Source organism: Aplysia californica, unplaced genomic scaffold, assembly GCF_000002075.1.
Source record: "Aplysia californica isolate F4 #8 unplaced genomic scaffold, AplCal3.0 scaffold00006, whole genome shotgun sequence".
Taxonomy (NCBI): Eukaryota; Metazoa; Mollusca; class Gastropoda; order Aplysiida; family Aplysiidae; genus Aplysia; species Aplysia californica.
In genome coordinates, this window is record NW_004797276.1 from 1,216,958 (window position 1) to 1,239,883 (window position 22,926).

At 39.1% G+C, this 22,926-nt stretch overlaps 1 protein-coding gene across 2 annotated transcripts; it reads right to left on the minus strand.

Annotated features, from left to right (window-relative positions):
• Window positions 1–10,057: 10,057 nt before the first annotated feature.
• LOC101851686 (transmembrane 6 superfamily member 1) lies at window positions 10,058–22,701 on the minus strand. 2 transcript variants are annotated; one of them, XM_005089421.3, is made up of 9 exons: window positions 22,610–22,701; window positions 20,424–20,629; window positions 19,843–20,044; window positions 19,237–19,319; window positions 15,814–15,938; window positions 15,162–15,272; window positions 14,596–14,688; window positions 13,279–13,398; window positions 10,058–11,064 (listed from the first exon to the last, which is right to left on the minus strand). In XM_005089421.3, exons 2-9 carry the CDS (start codon window positions 20,620–20,622, stop codon window positions 10,804–10,806), a joined length of 1,194 nt encoding a protein of 397 aa, XP_005089478.1. In that variant the 5' UTR covers window positions 20,623–20,629; window positions 22,610–22,701; the 3' UTR covers window positions 10,058–10,803. The 2 variants fall into 2 exon arrangements, with proteins under 2 accessions (XP_005089478.1, XP_005089477.1); XM_005089420.3 differs by having other exon boundaries at window positions 22,598–22,701.
• Between the last annotated feature and the right edge of the window lie 225 nt (window positions 22,702–22,926).

Sequence of the window (22,926 nt, forward strand, 5' to 3'; positions counted from 1 at the left end):
TATGCTGTTTAATACTGAAGTCTTTGCTTGCATCTGTTCCTGGGTGTGCGACAGAAGCGCCAAGTCGTCTGCAAAATCCAGATCGTCCAACTGTGTCCACGGTGTCCACTGTATACCATTTCTGTGTCCTCTGATGGTTTCCTTCATCAGCCAGTCGACTGCCAATATGAAGAGGAACGGTGATAGTAAGCATCCGTGTCTCACACCAGTCTTGATGTCAAAGCTGTCAGTGAGCTGGTCATCATGCACAACCCTGCAACTTGTGGTAACACCCAAAAGAGACTTCAAACTGTTTACAAGGACCAAGCTCTAGATTTTTACTCTGTAGGTGGGTCAAACGTTTCAGCATTGGACCGGAAGAAGAGTAAGAGGTATCCATATGCTGTCAGACAAGCATCGTCCTAAAAAAGCAGCTGGAAAAATCATGCCAACCGTGTTTTGGGACTCTCGAAGCGTCTGTAACAACTGTCAATTCTGAAGCCTACATTGAAACGACTGAAAGCGAGAATTCGAAGAGTCAGATCAAAGTTGTAATTGTAAAGGGTGTTTTTCCACTATGACATTTCCCACATGCATGCAAGTACAAAACAAGGGAGACAATGACCTCATTTGGATGGAAAACATTGTCACACCCTGATTATTCTCTTGATTTAGCAACTTCAAGCCTTCACCTTTTCAGTCCTAGGAAAAAACAATTGAGGGGTCAGTACTATGGAAATGATGGAGAAATCAAGACTGCTGTAAAAAAAAATTGCTAACATGAAAACACAGTGGGTTCGCCTTCCCCACCCTTTTGGGGGGTATTGTTCTCACTTCCCTTTTTTTTGGCGAATGGTGATTTTAATCTACATGCGTTGCACGCGCAGCCGTGGGTTCGTTTTACAAGTTACATCCCTTTCGGGTCAACCCCACACCTCCCCCAAACGGCCAAAAAATGTGAGGGATCTCCAACTAAGGGCTGCCCTTAAATTTTGTTCGCATTCATTCTAGTATCGTTATGTGTTGCCTTTCATCATTTTGATTTTGTACCTTGATCGATTAGAACTGAATTAGAAATCATGGACAAAAAAATGTTGATCAAATCTGTAGAAAAAAGACCAGTCCTTAATGACAAGACAGACAAGTACTATTGCAACAGAAATTATGTAACTGCTGAAGAGGAAAAAGTTGCAGAAGAAGTTAGATGTACTAGTAATTTTGACGTCTTCATTTCAACCAGTACTAGAATATCAACTTCAAAGCTGTCATTTTTAGATCTGAAAAAAAAACCAGGAGTGAAGGAAGGCGAATCCACTCAGTCGCGTCATATCCCAACTCATTCGCCTTCCTTTCCTCACATATTTTTGAGGAGGCGAAAAGGGAGGAAAGGACGATCCTCTGTGTTTTTACCATAAAAGACCAGGCTGTTCAGTTTTACGAAGCTGGCGTACGTGGTCTTCTTAGTAAAAGTAAAAGGTGGATAGTGGATATCGAATGGAATGAAGATTGTGTTGAAAAATAGAAATATGATCATCAGATGATCCCCTTCAACTTGAATTATGATAAATGCAAGTGCTTTCTTTTTTCTTTTAAGTTATGAACGAACTTGCATTACTTTTTGACTCCACCTCGTAAATGGATCATCACATTTCTCATTCATGCAAATTTCTATACAGTGAGAAGACGGACAATTGTGTGTATCTTTAAATAAATGCTGACTGAAAAATGTTCCTTCACTTAACGTGTTCTCCTGCACGAATAACTGCAACTCGCTCTTAACAAACCTCCCTAACACGAACATCTTAAATTAAAACTACTGTGCTTTCAAAACCAAACCGCAAGATTCACATATAATGAGAAGAACGACAATTTCGCCCGTGATTTTTTTTTGAAAACTCCATTGGCTTCGTACAACAGATAGAATTACTTACAATGTTGTTTTCTATGATATGATTTGTTGCCCCCCCCCCCCCTGCAATCTCGTTCAAATGTATTATGTTCCACCATGATCTCAAATATCAGGAGATCAGTTTCTTAAGGAGAGCACCAGGCAAGGAGGTCAAAACCTCACAGGAGGCCTTCTACCGCTAGCTCAATCTAGGCTTCTCCCCCACAACATTTGAGGGATAGAGCTACAAAGCCGGACGCAAAGTTTAGAATTTATTCAAAAACATACCTCGTGAAAATCTTTCTCGATTGTTTGTCCTTCTTATTCACAGTACTCTTAATGTGATGTGCATATTGTCAGAATAATGTGGCGTCGGGTGGATTGTACAGAGGGAGGGGCTGGCCGTGACAAAACATTGAGATCACTCAAATTAGAAAGGATGCTTAATTACATGTGTACAACAACAAACAAACAAAAAGGCAGTGAAAAATGCACATGAAAATGGTGATATGGTATAAGTTTACCGCCCCTATCAACACTATTGGGTTATTTAAGGGGCGAGATCTCCGAGTTTAACGTCCATCTCCGAAAGGACCGAGTCAAAAGGGGAGATCGTGTAAAGTGCCTTTCCCAAGGACACTACGTCGGACCGAACTGAGGATCAAACCCGCGAACCCGCAGTCTCACGATTACGGGTCTTATTAATCACTAGGTTACCGACACAATGACGCATATGAAAAGAAACATGAAAATATATAAATCGATTCAAAGGTACCATAATCTTGTCAGTAGCAATACCACATTTGAAACCAGGGAAAATGGACACACCTGTGCTTCTTTAAACGTGTAGGCCTACATGATTTGTGTCCTTTGGTTTCTATCTTGAGCAAATTTGCCGATTATTTTTGGGTTGAACGGTGCATCCTTGATGATGAACCATTCATGATTCATAATCTCTTTAGCTTTCAATCCACAACATGATGCAAAAATTCTGCTGTTTGATGTGGCCCCAGTTTCTTGACAATAATATTAGCTTCACGTAATAAAGAACTGGAGCGAAATTTCAATATAAAGCATTCTGAACGATACATTGCGGCAATGAAGAACAAACAGATTCCAAGTTAAAACTACCACAACTTGCTGAAACATTATAAGGGCGCTTGCTTATTTGTCAGTCTCATTTCCTCACTCAGAACACAAGTGAACATAGTACACACACAAGAGATCATTAACAGTTGACATGCTCAAAAAAGCCTTGAGACATGCATTGCCAATACATGTACCCCTACGATATTCAGTCTGTGAGTTAAGCGCTGGGGCTTAAGGGACAAACCAATGAAATTTCATTCTATCGAACGGAAGAAGCGCCTGATTGGACGGAGCTATAATTATAGTCGTAACAATAGTAGTGTACACCTAAACCAATCAGATCACTTTTCAAGTTATTATGCTGCGAAGTTTTGTTTGGGTGTTCGTGGATTTTCTCGTTTTATCGGAATGCTTTATATGTTTTATTACTTTCAAAATGTTTTGTTTTGATTTTAGTCACAGAAGTTAACTATAGTGAAGAAAAGCAGACGGAACTGAAGCTGTAGGCCCCCTCCCCAGACGCCACTGTCAGAATGTTGTGATAATAATATTATGACATTATGAGTGTCTGCTTATGTGTTTAGCGTTATTCTAAAAAGCGTATGCCTATGTAAGCCAGTTCATAAAGACGTGTTTTGCAAGTATACGATTATGTGCAAGAGTACGTGTGTTTGTGTGTGTATTGTGTGGTGAATGTGCGGGTGCTCGAGCGTGTGTGTGTGTGTGTGTGTGTGTGTGTGTGTGTGTGTGTGTGTGTGTGTGTGAGAGAGAGAGAGAGAGAGAGAGAGAGAGTGAGAGAGAGAGAGAGAAAGAAAGAGAGAGAGAGAGAGAGAGAGAGAGAGAGAGAGAGAGAGAGAGAGAGAGAGAGAGAGAGAGAGAGAGAGAGAGTAAGGTTTCATTTACAGTGGCGGCGGGTGGCGGGTTGCCGCGCCAGGGTTTAAATCGCGACGGAAAACTCGCCCCTAATCTGTAGCCAAGTTTGTTTTTTTTGGGTTTCTTTTAAAGTGTTTTACAGCGCGTGCAACTGCATAAGGTCATATGAGCGCACGGGACACATTAAACTTTCTTCAGTTGGTAGGAAATTTTGAATTTTGCCCGGGTGGCGGCCGAAGCCTACTCTTATCGATTTTAGTCCACCAAGGAATCTTTAACGTGCGCAACTTGGACACGGGCCCTCCGAGATTTTTCGCCCTTGTCCTTTTGTTTTTGTAAAGTGTTTTACCGCGCTCGCAACTGCTTAAGGTCATATGAGTGCGCGGGACACACCTAATATTTTCAGTTGGTAGGAAATTTTGAATTTTGCCCAGATGGCGGCCGACGCCTACTCTTATCGATTATAGACCACCAAGGGATCTTTAAAGTGCGCAACTTGCACACGGGCCCTCCGAGATTTTTCGACCTTGTCCGAGAAGGCTAGGTGTAGATTTTTCCTAACAGAAGATCAGGGGTGTGGCAGAAAGACAGCAGTAAGGAGGAGCCAAGGAGTAGCAGTAAAAAGGCTGCACAAAGAGTCAGGAGCCCAGAGGAGGGGGCAAAGGGGGTGAGGGGATGGGGGCTGAAAGTGGAAATGAAAGCAGACAACAGAACATTGCTAGAGAGCAGGAAAGGAGGTGAAAGGAGACAATTTTAGAGAAGAAAATGTTTCGGTCGCTACCCGGATTCGAACCCGGGACCTTTGAAGGAGAGGCCAACACCTTAACCTCTAGGCCACGAGCGCCCCCCGCCCTTGTCCGAGAAGGCTAGGTGTAGATCTTTCCTAACAGAAGATCAGGGGTGTGACTGAAAGACAGCAGTAAGAAGGAGCCAAGGAGAAGCAGTAGAAAGGTTGCAGAAAGAGTCAGGAGCCCAGAGGAGGGGGCAAAGGAGGTGGGGGGTGTCAGAAAGAGGAGACGAAAGTAGACGACAGAACATTGCTAGAGAGCAGGAAAGGAGGTGAAACGAAACAATTTTAGCTTTAAAAAATTTCGGTCACTACCCAGATTCGAACCTGGGACCTTTGAATGAGAGGCCAACGCCTTAACCTCTTGGTCACGAGAGCCCCGTTGCCGAGTTTGGTGTACAAAGCGGGAACAGCACAATCGTTGTACTGCTACAATACAGACAATGATACGGCTTCCTCCTTTGAAGAAGACTTTTTGTTGGTAGACGGCAGTTTCACGAGGTTTCTTCTACCGGGCATTGGAAGGAGGACAAGTAGCATTTACGAGATTAACAAAGCAAGACCAATTGATCTGTCCTCGCGGTTTTATGCCCAAAAATAAATTCTGAAATTATGCAAACTGAGCCCAAAAATGTAAAATTAATTTGCGATACTGTTAATTTTAAACAAAGAATGATAAAGGAAAAAAAATCAGAAATTATGCAAAAAATGATCAAATTTGGCTAAATTATGCGAGGTGCATAAAACCTCGGGGACAGATTGATGGTTTACCCAGAGAGATTTCATTGTTATACATGAATGAATCTTAGTACATTTGACTACATTTTGAAGAAGGTAGAATCTTCTACCAAGAGCGTTGCACGAATTACGACTAGCCCAGTTGCTACAGTGATCTCACAGGAACAAAAGTTGGTAAGTAACCAACTGTACATCCTGGCGCGAAACGCGCGTCAAAAAATAAAAGTTGTTTCTGGTAACCTTACCCACCAGGCGGCAAATTAGCAGCAGCGCCATACATGCACGTGACACGCGTTGACTATGTCATGTAGGCTTACATAAAAGAGTGTGCCATATTACTTGCGCGGTCTCGCGCGGTTCAGACCAGGCGTGCGATTCCTCGAGGGCTCGTTTCTCAAAACCCGCCACTACTACTACTACTATAAACACTGGCTAAGTGAGATAAAAAGAGAGAGAAAGGAAGAAAGAGAAAAACTGTTTTCACGTGTTTTAGTTTAAGTAGAGGTTTTACGCTGCTCGCAACTGCATAAGGTCTTATGAGCGCCAGAAGATTAGAGGTGTTACAAGAGAGTAACAAACATAAAAAGGAAGGAGGGGAGATAAGGACGATAGATGGTTGATAAAAAAGAAGAAGCAAATCACACCAGAGCACCAACCAACCACCCATGTTTGCATGTGTCTGTGAGTGTGTGTGTGTGTGTGTGTGTGTGTGTGTGTGTGTGTACATGTATGAGGTTAAACGCCCCTATCAACACTGTTAGGTTATTTAAGAGGTGGGACCTCCGAGTTTTACATCCATCTCCAAAAGGACAGAGCCAAGTGGGAAATTCGTGTAAAGTGCCTTTCCCAAGGACACAACATCGGAACGACCTGAGGCTCGAACCCCAAAACCCACAATCTCACGATTACGAATCTGGTAGCCTAAACACGAGGCTATCATCAATACCGCTGTATAAATAAGCTGTAAATGAAACATTCTTACACTGAAAGAACAACAGTAACAAAACCTGATGTTAATCCATATAACACAATTTAATTATCATATTTTTAACACTTTGGACAAACATACATCTGAAGCATATTTTGCACTGGAAATTCACCTTACATAAAAATCAGTCGATAGCTTTGATAAACAGAGGAAAGAGTTACACTAAAACAAAAATGAATGTCACCCAAAAGTGGCAAAACTGGGAAAAATTTGAGACCGCTGTAGACAATCTTTTAAAATAAAAGCAAACAATGAGACCATAAGCACATAACACAAAAAGGCAGCGTCAGTATTGGGCCAACGACTGTAAAGTGAATGATGTGAGATGAGCTTCTTACTCTTATTGTAATAACTCATCATATGAAATGTGCTGGTTGTGCATGTGTGGGTCATGTGGACACGAGTTTTGCAAATCAAAGTGTGAGAGCAAGTTTATGGGTTTAATGCCCCTATCAATACTACTGGGTTATAATTTAAGAGGTAAGACCTCCGAATTTAACGTCCGTCTCCGATAGGACCGAGCCAAATGGGTTGAGAGCCTTGAAAACTCCACAAAATGACCAAAGTTCAAGAACGCCCAGTCTGGGATTCGAACCAGGGCTATCCATTCCGTAATCCAGCATGATGCCAACTGAGTTAACACAGCACCAAATCGATCAAAGTGTCTGTCAGTGTAAGTGTAAGGAGGACGACAATTTAGAAAATTATAACTAGAAAACATAAAAACTGAGTTTTCAAACTGTTCATAAAGTCTATTTAATGCAAAATATCTGAGACAATTCAATCCTTGGTTGATAGCCAAAAAAGCAGGGTAAGCCTGAATACTTTTTTAAGTTAACCAAATCGATATAATGACAAATTTCAGTTCTCCAAAGACAAAAACAGGGGTAAAAGGACAAGACCTTACACATTCCATTTCACAAAGACAGGCTAATTTTACTGACACCAGGTGATCCCCACCCCCTTCAAATGCAAATATCTTAACTTTGTTTGAATAATGATTACCATTTTTGAAAATCAAAAGCAAGAAAATTGAACAAGCTTTAACACTCCCTTGCAGAATGCACGTATATATATATATATATAAATAATATATATAATATGTGTTTTGGGCTACCTCACCATTCTTTGTGGAACGCACATCAGCTTGTGTTTGCCATCCATCCAACCTTTCCTTGCGGAATGCACATTTACATGTTCAGTTAACTTGCGATCAGATAGTTTTTTAAAATCTGCAACGGCTCACTAAGGGTTTCTACTCCCAGTAATAAAGTTTTGTCATTTCTGAATATTTTGGTAACCAACCTTTGACTATAGAGGAAAAAACAATGTTATGCTCATTGTGTGAAAGCACCACCACTCCAAATCAGACGTAGACTTAGACCTGGGCATACCACTAAAACAGCATCAACCAGCTCTGATTCTTTAGATCTAGATCTGGAGAGAGCTGGTAGTGGTAGTATTGATTTAGATTCTCTATTCAATTCTCTTTCCATTGATACCAAGTTTATGCCAGTAGCACGGAAATTGACTTAACAGTTCCCTTTTCAAAAACATGAGTCAAAATACTGTGTTTCCACTGAATGGCTCAGCTACCTGTACACGAGGAAAGTGTTGAGAAAATAGCGATAACTCCCTCCGCCCAAAACTTTATGAGCTAATACATGCACATCAAACACAAAGTTAAAAGTATAATGCCAACAGTAGAAGTAGAAAATCCAGACACATGTTCTGTATATTATTTACAGTGCACACCTTGGCACACATAAGGGAAAAATACATTAGACTCGGAGATTCACAAAATATAAGCGCCAACACAGCTCTATGAGACATGAGCTATATAATAGCTGCCAAAAGGACTCATAACATTGTATCATCCAATAAATATAATATGACTAGGCACAATGTACCACATTTTTCTCCTGCAACTTTTAAAATCTACTTCCAACTATAGAAGGTTAAAAAAAAGACCATGCTGCAACAGCAGTGCAAATCCATAAAAAAAAGTCAACAAAGCACTTGATTATAGATCAAACCCTGAAATATAACTTGAAATTAAAAATACTAAGGACTCGGATCACAACTTATTAAAATAATGATTTTCAGTTGCAAAGCAAAGACAATTGAATAAAACTCATTTCTACATGCTATAGCTATCATAACGTTCCCTATGCATCTTAACCAGGGAAGAAAAGCAAACAATTTTCCCATCCTCAGATATCAAATACACAAAAAAAACCTCTTTAATATATTTCCCTCAACCACTCAACTTTTATTTGCTATTATTAGACTTCGAAAACAATTTGGAAGAAAATTGCTTCCAGTCATTACTATTTTCAGTCAAAAAGGAAGAGCATCAGCAAAAAGCACAATTTTACTCACTGATCGAACCAGCAAAAATCTCAGGATATGAGGCTTTATCGAAACCAATTCCTTAGGGTCATGGATATGGATGAACAGGCTGGGTTAATTTTGATATTCTACAATGAATTATAATGCACGCTAGCTAAAAACACTTTGCTGGGAGAATAAAAATTTGATTCAGGCAATCAGATGTTGATTCATGGAAGAGAGCAAAAGAATGTAGGTCTACCACTTTACACATCCTATTGATTACATGAATAGTCCATCTCCCCCCCCCCCCACTTTTCCACAACTGTCTCAGCAGTTAGCTCAACCCTGCACAATTGGGAACTCTATGGGCCTCTCACTAGCTCTCAATTTGTTTCACAGCAGAGAAAAAATCCTGGGTACATAGTGCTGATATTTATAGCATTTCATACAAAAAGATATCCGGGGTCAGAAGTTTTTCCAATACCCTGTGTACTTTCCTAAGCCCCAAGTCACAGTAAACAAACTAATACGCAGAAATAAAAAAAAAGTACTGTTGAACCTGTGTAAAACGGAATCGCAAGGGAGCCTGAAAAAAATTCCTTCTTAGACAGGTCAATTTAGGAGGGGGTGATGGAGAGTGGCTTCAAAAGCCCAGTCAGTGGGATCAAGGGTCGCTTGTCCGGTCGGCAAGCAGTGGTCAAAATTTCTCACCTCTCAACTGCTATCCTCTCTGATAACGACATGGGTCAGTCTTACTTATCCAATTACCATCAGTGCTTGCATTTTATAGGACCACTGTTTGAGACATTTAAACATCTCCTTTGCTTCCACCCTTAGCCCCACCCACAAATATAACAAGCACAGTCAACCAATGCCACCCCTCACTGCCATGTAACAAGGATTCGAGGAACTCTTTTCTCGGCTGGGCGTACGATCACGGTGGCAGGCATTGGTCAGACTAATATCGTACCTCTGGCTTCTGGCTACCCAGGAAAGTTTCCGTAGAGCCTCGCTACTCTAGCACTTTCACTTGCATTCATGAGATATAACACCCACACCTCCATGAACCCTGACCTTCTGCATGCCCAAGGCTCATATAGAGATTGGTTAACATCTACCCCCAATTACACCCCTACTCCCCTTCCTCGCCCAACGGCATAGCGTTTAAGTTTAGAGCCGGCGGAACCAAACTTGCAAGTTCTGTTTCAAATCAGCACTGAGCGAGCAAGCATTTTCCATCTTAGACAGGTAAAACCCATCATGGAAGGGAGTGGATTTTTCTTTCTGTTTCCATGTTGGACAGATTTCCGTTTTATACAGGAAATTAAAGAGATATATATCAAGGGGGGAGCCGGGAGATTCTGTTAAGACAGGTTTCCGTTTTACACAGGTTTCCTTTAAGGCAGGTTCGACTGTGCTTGTAAAAAAATGTAACGCTTGTTACAAAAAAAATCTAACATCTTGTGCCCAGAATCGAGTTAAGAAAAGAAACAGAAGCATTGAACGCTGAAATGACTTAACACAGACAAAGAAAAGCATGAACAATGCAGAATTAAAAAGGTAAAGCTCTTCAAGTCATATCATCCACACTATCAAGAACAGAGAAATCCTGCTATTGCTATCATCTTGCTGGTTTTCAAAAAGACGCTTCAACTTCCCTCACCTCTTTCGGTTTCGACAGAGCAGATCTGATATCATAACCTAGAGACCCGAACACGCTGAGTCAATTTTAATGAAATAGTAAAAGACAACAGCAAATCATGCTCATCACAAAATTAAGTTTCCTTTAAGTAGGAAAACAAATAAATAGAAATAAATACAAATGCAAGAAATTACAATGGACTTTGCAGTTAAGGATGATAGAAAAGGAGACAAAGATAAATATTACTTTAATTCAATTCATTGCTTTTTTTGTGTCCAACCTTTCATTCAATTTGAACAGAATGCACACAGACCAAAAAAAAAAAAAACTCTATCACATCTCATGATCTTTCAGCTAGAGTCAATTTTAAGTTGTAGTCTGCTGTTTGAAAACAAGTCACTCTCAAAAGAATCCTGCACTTCTAAATGTAAACAAAAACCAATGAATTTCATGTCCTAGAAATAAAAGTGGAATACTGAACAGGTTTACTCGTTTTTCTTGGAAACATTCTTCCCAGAAACACTTCCATTGCTGGGTGAGTTCGACACATCCTCCACTTTTTCCGTCTGTGAGTCCATAAGAAAGAACTGCCAATTGCTCTGACATCTATAGGCTACGAGATGAGGCACAACTAACATGGCACCATTGACAAGCCAAAAGATGCTGCGAGCAAAGGCAGTCTGAGGCACTCTGTGTATATAAGGAGTCCTGTAGTGGAATGATGAGCCAATATATGACACTTGGCCCTGGGGAAAGAGATAAAAGTAGACGTTCTTTAACTAAAACACTTTCCACCCACGCAGCGCGCAGAGCACACAACCTTTGTCCCTAGGCCCTACGTACCAGGATGCAGATGGGCTACACCAGTACTAAACCTGTATCTCGGCAAAAATACCCCAACCATTATGAAATTTTCAGTATAATAGAGAAAATTGAACGTGGTCATTGCATGTTCACTAAATAAGGAATTAGAATAAGGAACAGAAAACATTAGATCTACCACATTTATCACTCAAATTCTCATCATGGCGTAAGAGTAAAGCAGCATTCATGCTAAGTCTACTCAACATTTTCAATAAGATTCACTCCAATTGTTGTAAACAAACTGAATTTCGACCTCGTAAGGATTAGGAAAGAAAAAGCAGCAGTTCCCTGTTGTAAATCAGGCACAGTATATGAGCGTGACATGAAGAATCAGCACATTTACAATTCTACTGTGCTTGAACGAGAAATGTCCCCCCTTTTGGGAATGGCCTAAAGACACTTCAGTCAGTAGCACTGCCATGGTGGGTGGTGGGGGGGGGGGGAGAATTATAACTTTAACAAGTGCACACATCAAAAAGGAGATCATTGCTACACCATTTTTGTTGCTTATAGATCACACCATCGCCAATCAGCATCCCACAGGGGAAAGGGATGGCTTTTTACCATCACCAATTGATGTCCCGAGAAGGCAAAGTGTTAAGTCAAATTGAACATAAAAATTTGATATCTGTATATGTCAGAAAAAGAAATTAAGGCCTCTCCACAATCAAATGAGGAAACAAGGTAACTTTAAGCCTTAAATACTGAAAATAACACTATGTTTAAAAAAATGACAAATACAAGAATATGTGAACTTCACTTCTCATTGTAGAATATGAAAAAAAGAAACCAATTCCACTTGGATTATGCTCCAAAAGAACAAAGCACAACATGCATGATAAAGGAGAAAGTTTAGAAAGCATACATTGACTGTTCTTATTCGTGTGTCTATATTCAAAGTCAAGAGACACATGGCCATGATGTTTGCAACAATATTATAAAAAAAACAAAAAATTGAAAAAAGAAGGATAAAAAATACGAGAAATAAAAACAAAAGTGGTACCTTATAATTAAATAAAACACATACTGTTACTGGACCTGAAGAAATCTGCAGCTATCCCACAAAATAAACTACAGTCGAGCCTGTCTAAAACGGAAACCCAATGCCAATGAGAAAAGTGACCGTATAACGCAGGTGGCCGTCTTAGGCAGGACTGATCATAATGCAGAAAGCAAACCAAACCGTTCTGAGATCCAAACCGGTGTTGAACTCTGGCTCAGAACTGCTATGAGGCTAGTTCTAAAGGGTTGCTGTTTTCTTTTGAAAAAGGGGGTGGGGGTGTAAGAAAGTTTTGTTTTGGTTGGGTAAACATTCATTGGAGAAACTAACAATAACGACAAATTAATGGATTATGACGGCCCGTACAGGTGGCTGTATTATATGTACAGGTGGCCATATTATACAGGTGGCCCGATTGTACATTATAATATAAGCATAGGAGTGACAACGTGATTCTGATGGCACAAATATTTCAATCACACAGAAAATGCTATTCTTAATCGTCACTATTTTCATTATTAGTGTCAAAACCACTCTACAATTGACTTATGTTCTTCCATCCCCCAAGTGACATCAAAGTGTTAGATTGGAATCCACAGGGTAAAAGATCAAGGGGAAGACCACGTGGAACCTGGATAAGAGTCACGGAAATGGATGTACAGAAAAGTGGGAAGACATGGAATGACATCAAGCGACTCGCCCAGGAGAGGGAATGGTGGAAAGCGTTTGTTCGTGGCCTATATCCTGATCCAGGGTGAAAAAGGCAATGATGATGATGATGTGACATCAAAGATGGGAGAAAGTCACAATCAGAAAATGAAGCTACCCAAGGGCCATTACCCTTGCCAGTTAATATTTACCAATTTCTTTTTTTAAGAAGAAGCTCCATCAACGGGAGGGACATTTTCATACTTCAAATAACAGTTCCTAACTTGTTTCTTCTTTATAGAATCTGAACTGTCGCATAAAGTAAACAAAATATATATGTATACACCAGAGCACAACCCTGAAGCTGTTCAAAGAAAAAACTTTTTTAAAGCAGAATTGTGTTAATAAGACATCATCTTACTCAAAGAGGAAATATATGCCTACACACCTGCCCTGCAGCACCTGCAAAGACTAGTGACCAAATGGGCATCCAAGCTTGACCTGGCCACAGTAAGCCGTAAATGTTGAGTCCGTAGTATGGGATGAAATAAAGCATGTGGACCATGCACTGCAGAAAAGGTAAAACATCTTAAAATAGTCAAGGTGTATGATATCATGAGAGAGCAAAATAAGCAAGATCATCATCATGAAGTGCCAGATCTGCCACAGACACAGATCGTGGTTCTCCATTTGTTCCTTTGCTCGGATGGTGTTCAAAAAGCAACATTATCCTGATCACGCCTTGTGACCCATCTGTGAAGGATCTCCAAGTAAGTTGCCCTGCCTCATTTGCCTTCATTTTGCCTGTGAGAGCTAGATGTTCAAGACCTTTTTGTCTATTCAAGTGTCCCAGAAACTGCATTTGCAAGCAAGATTATACTGTCAAAAAAGAATAACTTTAAAATGGAAAAAAAGAGCAAATGCACACTACAACAAAAAGTGGTACAATTGTCTACTCCAATGTAATTTGTCAAGACACTGTGCCTGCTGGATGTTTCAACTAATGTCTTACAAATTGATCGTTATCGAAGACTGCAAAACTAACCATTGTTGTAGGTAGGCTCTGCATAGGAATTGAGTAGAAAGACTTGTAACAGGTAACAGCCAGAAGACAACAGCATGAGAATAGTCAAGGTAGAACATATTACTTTCCACTTATTTTATCTTTGCATGCTGACCATAAGAACAGGTTCAGTGGTATTACAAAGCCTTTGGTTCACCTAAAGTAAATGCATGTATTTCTTTTCAGCATTATGTCTGCCTCACTCACATCAGAAACAGAAAGCCATCATGATCTAACAAATTTTCCAAAGCCTATGAGACTGCATTAAAAGACTTATACTATTCAACATATTGACCGTGTACCCATAAAAAGCTGTACTTAAACTGTCATACTGGAAGCAAAAACTTTGAATTGACCAAAATGTGAGGTATTCTTTGTAATAAAGAACTTTAAAGGGCTGTAAGAATATGTTAGGCTCAGGTACTGACATTTCTATTGAATTTATTTACAATAGCTCCTAAAAAATTTAGCATTCTCAGATACAGAGAAAAGCAAATTTCATAAATTTTGATGCAAATCTAAGCATATTTTCAACAACAAAAAATTGTAGTTAGAATTTTCCATAATCTTCTCCAATCTGAGAAACAATTTCATCTTTTTCATTTTCAATTAAAAATTACATTTTTATACTTCTGAATGCTTCAAACCTTACATATTTTTAAATCATGCAGAGTAATTCAATGGTTGTTACTTCACCCTCACCTGAGCTTTTGAGTAGGGCAAAGGATCAGCAAGATATGGCTCCACTTTATCTGTGTACTGCTTGATAAGGTCACAGCTTCCTCCAAAAGCAGCCTGCAAAACAATATACAACTGCATATACCCCTTCACATACCAACGAAAAAACATCTTGTAGATGCCCTTTAGAAAGTCCACATTTTTAATCAGAAGTCACATTTTATCTCTCCATAAGTTGTAGTAGAATACTCACGCAGTCACAACAATAATTACCTCTATGTGTGATCATAAGATCTTCTGTATGACAAACAGTCAAGCACAATTTCAATCAAACGCATGTATATTCAATTAATGATTTGAAAGTTCAAACTGAAAGAGATAGCAGGGGTAGCGAACAGTGCATAAAAGATAACCCTGATCTACAAAATTCCAACATGAAGACAAATATTGTATAACAACTTCAGACTTGTTGTAACAAAAAAGATTTTAGAAACAATCAAGAAACTGTGAATAAGCATTATTAAGATTTAGACTATTTATAATTTGAGCTTAAATACTTATACTCTGCTCCAAATAATCAAATGACTCACGATAAATCTGAAAACAGCCAGCACAGCAGCGAGGATGAAGAATATGATAAAGCAGAGGTCAACTGGTCTTTTCCAAATGCTGACAGCAATACCATCAGAATCATCATTTTCCTGATAAAAAAGACATGGCTCATGATGATAAGAAGAAGAGAAAATTCTTCAGAATAATCAGAAACATATTCAAAGTGTACATTACTTTGGTTGAAAAATGAAATAAAAAAAATAAAGGTGTACAGTATTACAAAGATTGAACTCAAAGACCCTTATATTCCTTGTGCAGCACCGTATAAATCATAAGTCATCAAACATAAAACACTGAAGAAATGCTATCAAACTTAGATATGATATACCTTCTGGAACCATAAAGACATGTTCATAGCAGAGATAATTTATGGCAGCAATAGAAATCAGAATGGCAATCAAAGAATAATACAAAGGCTACATTAATGCTATCTTTCATGTTATACCATGATAAATAAGCGACATGATCCATGTACGTTCTTGGCTCTTCCATGAGTTCCTTCTTTTTCTTTAACAAAATAATCAGAATATGTGCTATTAAACAAACGCAAGCATAATGTTTTAGCTATGTTAATATGCAAATATGCATCTACTAACATATTAATGCTCATACAAACTAAAACAAATTTACCTTTAGCTGTGCTTGCAGCGTTTTACATTCTTGGCGTTTCTCATTGATAAATCTCACAGCTGCCCATAGCGACAAAGCTACTAAAGGCAAATGCAAGAAAAGAGGTGATCTTATTCCATCTTTTCCTGAAATGAGAAAAAGAGACTCAACATACAACTTGTTTGGTTTGTCAACCAAAGTGTGCAAAAATTCAGACCCATATACAGGGTGACCAGAAAAAAAGTTTGTCCAGAAGAATGCAGATAAAATCATTACGAATAAAGGTGCAAACATCCATCCAGATTTATTATGTATCAATAGCAATAAAATGTGACTTCCACAAAGTGTCAAGATATATTTTCCAGACACCCCCAATTTTGAGTAAAGCAAATTCTCACACACTGAGTGATATTGACAATCACGCATAGACACTGCTCGAGAGAAATCTCTGTTAAGCCCTGTGTGATGGTTTCTCTCAGGTATTGGATACTTTTGAATGTTTTTCCACACAGTTTGTCCTTCAAACACCCCCAAGGGTGAAAGTCCAGTGGATTCAGGTTCAGATTGTTTCGGGTCCAATTGAGCTCAGTCGGACAGACTGTCTTGTAATCAAAATGGGTTTTTGACCAAGCCCAGAACAGCTCTGGAGTCATGAGGAGCAGCCCTACCTTTACTGGAAGTGCTGGTTCTCTCTCCCTTCATCATCGATAAATTCAAGTCCAAAAACCCCTTCAGAATTTTGGTAAAATGACGAGGAGTCCCTTAGGGTTCACCGAATGACGAACGACCTTAACCTTTCCAAGAGAGCGTTGTTTTTACAGGCTGTCTACCATGTAGTTTTTATAGGCAGTCTACCGTGTGTTACTCAGCACTTAGAATTCAAATCTTATTTTCTATGAACTAAAAACTCAAAATTTGCAGCCTATTACAAAATAGACCTTTCACTTGGAAAAATATGTTTGTTTCCATCCCGTCTTCCAGAGCAAATCATGAACAGGTCGATTTGGGAGACTGGTTCTAGATACATCAAAACTAAAAAAGCACGCTGTACAGGGGCTAACAGATTTACCATCTCTTTGTTGAGCAGCAGCAATTAATTTGTTTTTAAAAACGTAATCTGGATGAATGTTCTAGCTTTCGGTCAATTTTGACATCAGTTGAATCATAAACAAGAAAGTTAACATATCTTTGAACAAACTTCCTTTCTAGTCAGCTGATAAAACCATTTACAGACTATGACAAGAAAACTGTAAGAGAAAAAAAACAAAATGTAGTCTACATTGATTAAAAATATATATATATATATCTCTCTCTCTCTCGGATTGGTACACAATCATAAATTTCCTCTCCAAACATGTCTGTCCTGTGTATTTTTCTCCAGCTGTGTCCAAGTTTTTCCCCAGTCTCATGGTATATATGCCTCTTCCAAATTCCGCCACACTGTTCTTGGCTTCCCTCTATTCCTCTGATCATGAAGATACAATCTTAGTCCTATTTTGGTTATACTTAACTTGTCATGTAGCCTTCTTTCTAAATATGCACCCCAATCAGTCACTTTTAATAGTCCCTTTGTGAGGATAAAGTCAAACCATCTCCGGCACAAAATCTGTTCAGTCAACCACTGACGAAGGTTTGAAACCTCCTCTCTAGATCTTTTATTAATTTACAGGCCTCTGATAAAGACAGCAGGACAGATTTCCCATTGCTTTTAAATTGCATGAGCTTGGGTGTACTTACTCAGTTCTTTGAACCTCCAAACCTTTCACAGCACAGTCAAGTAAATATAACTCAGGGGGGCTCTCGTGGCTTAGAGGTAAAGGAGTTGGCCTCTCATTCAAAGGTCCTGGGTTTGAATCCGGGTAGAGACAAAAAAATGTTTCTCTAAAATTGTCTCCTTTCACCTCCTTTTCTGCTCTCTAGCAATGTTCTGTCGTCTGCTTTCGTCTCCACTTTCTGCCCCCCCTCCCCCCAGCTCCTTTGCCCCCTCCTCTGGGCTCCTGACTCCTTCTGCAGCCTTTCTACTGCTAATCCTTGGCTTTTTCTTACTGCTGTCTTTCAGCCACACCCCTGATCTTCTGGTAGGAATGATCTACACCTAGCCTGCTCAGACAAGGGCGAAAAATTTCGGAGGGCCTGTGTGCAAGTTGCGCACGTCAAAGATCCCTTGGTGGTCTAAAATCGATAAGAGTAGCCTTCGGCCGCCACCGGGGCAAAATTCAAAATTTTCGACTAACTGATAAATTTAACGTGTCCCGCGCGCTAATATGACCTTATGCAGTTGTAAGCGCCATAAAACACACCAAGAAAAAAAATTTACCTCATAATACATCAGGGATTGACAAATGTGTTCAACACCATCCATAATTCGGATAAACAGACGAAACAAAAATTAGAGAGATTGTATTGAAGAAAATTAAGGGTAGTGACTGTGACGGTACAATGGTCGATAATAAAATCCTTACGATGGATTTACTGAGGCAGAATCACCGCACACAGCTTTTTGAGAGATGTTGTGTCTCCTGTTGTACCTATCCAACCATCTGTTGCTGGGTAAATCAAGGCCAAGTTCCTTTGCAATTTATTCTGCTTTCAACCATCACAATGGGACCAGAGATATAAAGAGACATGGCACAGACAATACCAACTCGATATGTTCTCAAATTTGGCAAAGCACACTTGCTTTCTGTCGGGTTGACCTCCAGTGCTGGCACTTTTTAAACTATATCTTGATTTTCCAGAAACGTGGAAAGCCTTGATTTGGTAATACCAAATCTCTAATAAATTTGTATCTTAGTGCTTGACTGTAGTGATTTTACAGCCTTTGTTCTGAAATCAGAACGGGCTGATCACACCCCTGCGGCTGACTACTTTTAAGAAGTAAAAATGAGTTTCACCAAATTTTGGTTAAAATTTTATTAATTTCTTGCACACATAAATTGATTTTCTTCATATTCACAAACTTGACGTCACCCTAGTTGAATTGTCTTTTGTTGGAAGTTTGTTGAAATTAGTGCAGATATGTCTGAGATACTACCCTTTAGGTGTGTCTTCTTTATTTTAGACACCCTGGACTAAAAAGCATACCTGAACTTCATAAAGTGTGAATGAGCTTAGAAACATTACAGTCTACACAAATACTAAGGTTGATGCATTAGAGATTTGAATGATCTTTGGTTGTACAGCCATTTTTCATGAAAGAATGCAAAAGACATTGACTATCTTACAACTGGCAATGTCAGCCAAACCCACAGGCATAACTTCAGAAAGCTCAAATCCATTCATCATATGACTAACCACATCACATTCTAAAACATACAGTCTGGAGTATGTGTAAGATTTACACTTTCAGTCTATGCCGATTGTAAACGATTATTTAAAAAAAAGAAACTTAACAGCAACATATAGAGAAAAAGACATTCTTTCTTGACCAACAACTCCACTTACCCATAAACACTCCGAGCACAAGGATCAGACTGCCGTTGCCATAGGAACCAAACCAATAGAGCCCCACATCATAGAAACTTTGACTGAAAAAAAGTAAAGTAAAAACAACAACCTGTGACAGGTCACATAGGTCCAGTAAAAGAGACTGAAAATTGAAAAACAAAAGTTGTTCATTTAGATAAAGAAGAATTAAAGCAAATAGAGCTACATAGTGGCATCCATCAACAGCCCTCTGACCAAATCATTAACCTAAAAAAATATGAAAGGTGAAGGGGGAAAAAATGAACATATATAGTATACATCTTCACTAAAGTAACTATCATCTTGTTATACCTTTGCAAGTACTGGTACAACTGATACAAGCATTTTAAAACACAACTATATCCTACATATTTTTTAATGGGACTTCAAGAAATATATACCTATACTGTTGACAAATGTATCTTCTTACCACATTAGCAAATTGAAAAATTTTATTAGATCTGTTAAGATTATGGACTCCTTACAAGATGAACATTAATGTGTTACAAAAAAGTAAACCTTTCAACATCACAATGAAACTTTCAATATTGAACATACCAAACAAGTAGAGCAGGAGGTACTTACTTCCATGATACAGCAGCCAGAATCATCAAATACAAACTGTAATGAATTATACCATCCCAATATGACACCATAGTGCCGTGTGCAGTCTTTAAGTACGGTTCTCCTTCTCTCAAATAGAATCCCATGAATTGTGCAATGAGTCCATCATTCTCCAAAGCAATGACCAAGCTCTGAACCGATCTGTATGTTAGCAAACTCAGGGCTGAAAATGACAGAAACTGTTAAATAAGATATAGCCCAAATGGATACCTTATAAACATATGTTCTTCAAGAGACTGATACTTCGTTTAGTTCAAAGTGATACTTTACATGGAAGTTGAAAGATCTCTTTTATTGAATCTGACTTAAAATTCCTCGAAAATGTACAGGATAACTTTCCATTGCAAACAATGATCAAGAAATTATATCACAATAAAGGAGAATGTCCTCACTGGGCAATCCCAAGAAATTTAATCTCCATGAAGTAGTGTTAAGAAATAAACATTCCTTTGTATTGATTTTGAAAAAGACATCAGCAAGTGCCGTAAAACACTTACTAAAATTAAAACTAAACGAAAAAGACATCATTCTGGCAGTATTACCGTAAAAGAAAGGATCCATTTTCTGCAACCTGTTTCTCAGTATCAGCCATGGTGCAATTGCAACAGCCAAGCATGATGCAAAACTAGAAAGAAATATCAGGCCTTGACTCTTTGTATGGGACACAGAGTCCAAGGTATACGATATAGGAAGGGCAAGAAGAGAGGTCAAAAACACAGCTGCAGCTCCTTTCAGGGTCATATCTTATCTGAGGAGAAAAGTTAACAGAGCAAATAATATTATAATACAGTATACAAACTAAAGTGATTTTATCAACGTTGCCATTTCTAAGCCTGCAATTTTGCATTTGGTGCAACAACAATCAGATAGATAAATTTTCTTGAATGACAAAGCTACTTTTGATTCAGTTAAACTTGAAGCATCATCAACCAGCAAAAATTCAGTAGTTTTAAGTACAGCATCCTGGAAACATCAGAATATATTGGAATTACATACGATGCAAACGATGTGTGTGTGAATTTCAATTTTTCAGATGCTACTATGGAAAAAGAAAATGTCTCAGAATTGTAACAATATGTTTCCTATGTTGACAAGCAAAACAATTTTAAAACCAAGATTAAGCTAAGCTTAAAAGGAAGAAAATAAAGCAGGACAGAGTCATTTGGAGACATCTTAATAATAACTTTGCATACAGTGTATGGTACTTTGACTGATTTTAGACAGGCTATAACTGTAGATTTTGTTTAAACAGTACAAAGCCTTTTAAGACTAATTTCCCGTTCATGTGAAAAGATTTCAAATCCACATTTTCCCCTCTCTTTATTAATGCATTGCAACTTCTCTTAGAAACACAATTGATTTCAGCAGATCTGGTTAAATTGAAGAAATTTTGGGCTGTTTCAACATGCCTCCTGGTCCCTTTCTTTCTTTTTTCTCTCAAAGCAGCATGATAATGACCGATAATGATACCACTGTCAATACACGTAACGCAACACAAACTTGACATGCTAAGACCACCTCCCCCCCCCCACCCGCCACAATCAAGTTTTCCTTCTCACTTCTTGTGTGCAGCGGGGGTGGTGAGAGAATGGCTTTGTTTTGGGGGACAGGGAGTAGATGGGTTACTGGAAAGATGTTAACTGTCCCTCATTTAATGGGAAAGTCACACAACATAAATTTTCAGATTTATATTATAATATAAATTATATATATATACAGTATTCAGAAGAAAGTGGCTATTCTCCCCCGCCCGGAAGTTCTCGCAAGATCAACTCCTCCCCTCTTCTCTCTCTCTCTGTCTCTTTCTGAATACTGTCTATCGGTGTGGACGATCAAATTGACCAAAACAAAGTTTAAAAATGATGTTAAAACACAAAAGTAAATTAATTTGGTTGTCTACAAAGATGCTACAGCTATTTAACTTTTCGAATCGAGCCGAACTACTCGGGTCGCCATTTTGTTTTGCCCGGAAATTCTCGCGCTACTCCTCTCTCTCTATCTCTCTCTCTCCACTGCCCACAGACAAAATTGGGCGCTTTTTCGGTAGTTCCCACCCCGCAATTGTTATTCACGGGTTTTGGCCCTAAGAGTAGGGGGGTTTCAGGGGGGCTTGCCCCCCTGACCTAACAAAAATAGGAAGGGGGGTTTCAGGGGGGCATGGAATTTTACCACAATTTAATGTTTTGCTGTTGTTAGGTTTGATATCTTAGCTCACCGCGAATCAAACGTATAGTTAGATCTAGATCTAGATCTAGAGATATAGAGATGTAGGTCACGCTCATATAAGGGGGGGTGGGAACTACCGAAAAAGCACCCAAAATTGTACGCTTTTAGTAGGCTACAGTTGTAATGGAACGTTTGTTCACGGCACAGAATTCTACAATTTTTCTGTTATCACAGTGTAGAATTCTGTGGTTTAGGGTGAACACAATATTTGGTGAATGCGCACCGGGTGAGAATAGAGGTGGCCATTCAGAAAGAGACAGAGAGAGAGAGAAGAGGGGAGGAGTAGATCTTGCGAGAACTTCCGGGCGGGTGAGAATAGCCACTTTCGTTATAAAAAGATCGTCGCAACAAATTTACTCTCATCATTTGTAGATCTAGATTCTACTACTCATCATAGCACGCAATGTCGTTTTATTTGTCTGGTAATTCTGTAATTAAATTAATATGATGTCGACCAGGGACAACGGGCTAGACTAACTACGACACTAACGTGATCTGTCACCTGTCCTTCGACTTGAGTGATAAAAATTGTAAAATATCGGGATGAGGAAACGTTGAGTGTTTCTAGTGCTCCACTGTTTGTGTATCTTTCGAAAGTACCCACCTACGACTGACTTCCGGTACCAATAGGGTAAACTCCGTTCTTATTCTTGGTCTGATGGGCCTATGGCCAGAAAAAATATCAGGATGCAATGATATCCGCACTAAGAGTGATTTCTGAACTTGGGATAGATAGCTTTATTTCCTCTTTGAAGAATAAGAGAAATTGTAAAGCATTTAAAATCTTGTTTTAAGATTTAAGCTCCTTGGGTAGGGTCA

Coding starts and splice junctions, on each gene's coding strand:
- LOC101851686 (XM_005089421.3), bottom strand. CDS start 20,622: ATGACCCTGAAAGGAGCTGCAGCTGTGTTTTTGACCTCTCTTCTTGCC. Junction 15,273..15,813: donor CGCTGCAAGCACAGCTAAAG/GTAAATTTGTTT, acceptor CTTTTTTATCAG/GAAAATGATGATTCTGATGG. Junction 13,399..14,595: donor TGCCCTACTCAAAAGCTCAG/GTGAGGGTGAAG, acceptor CCTTTTCTGCAG/TGCATGGTCCACATGCTTTA.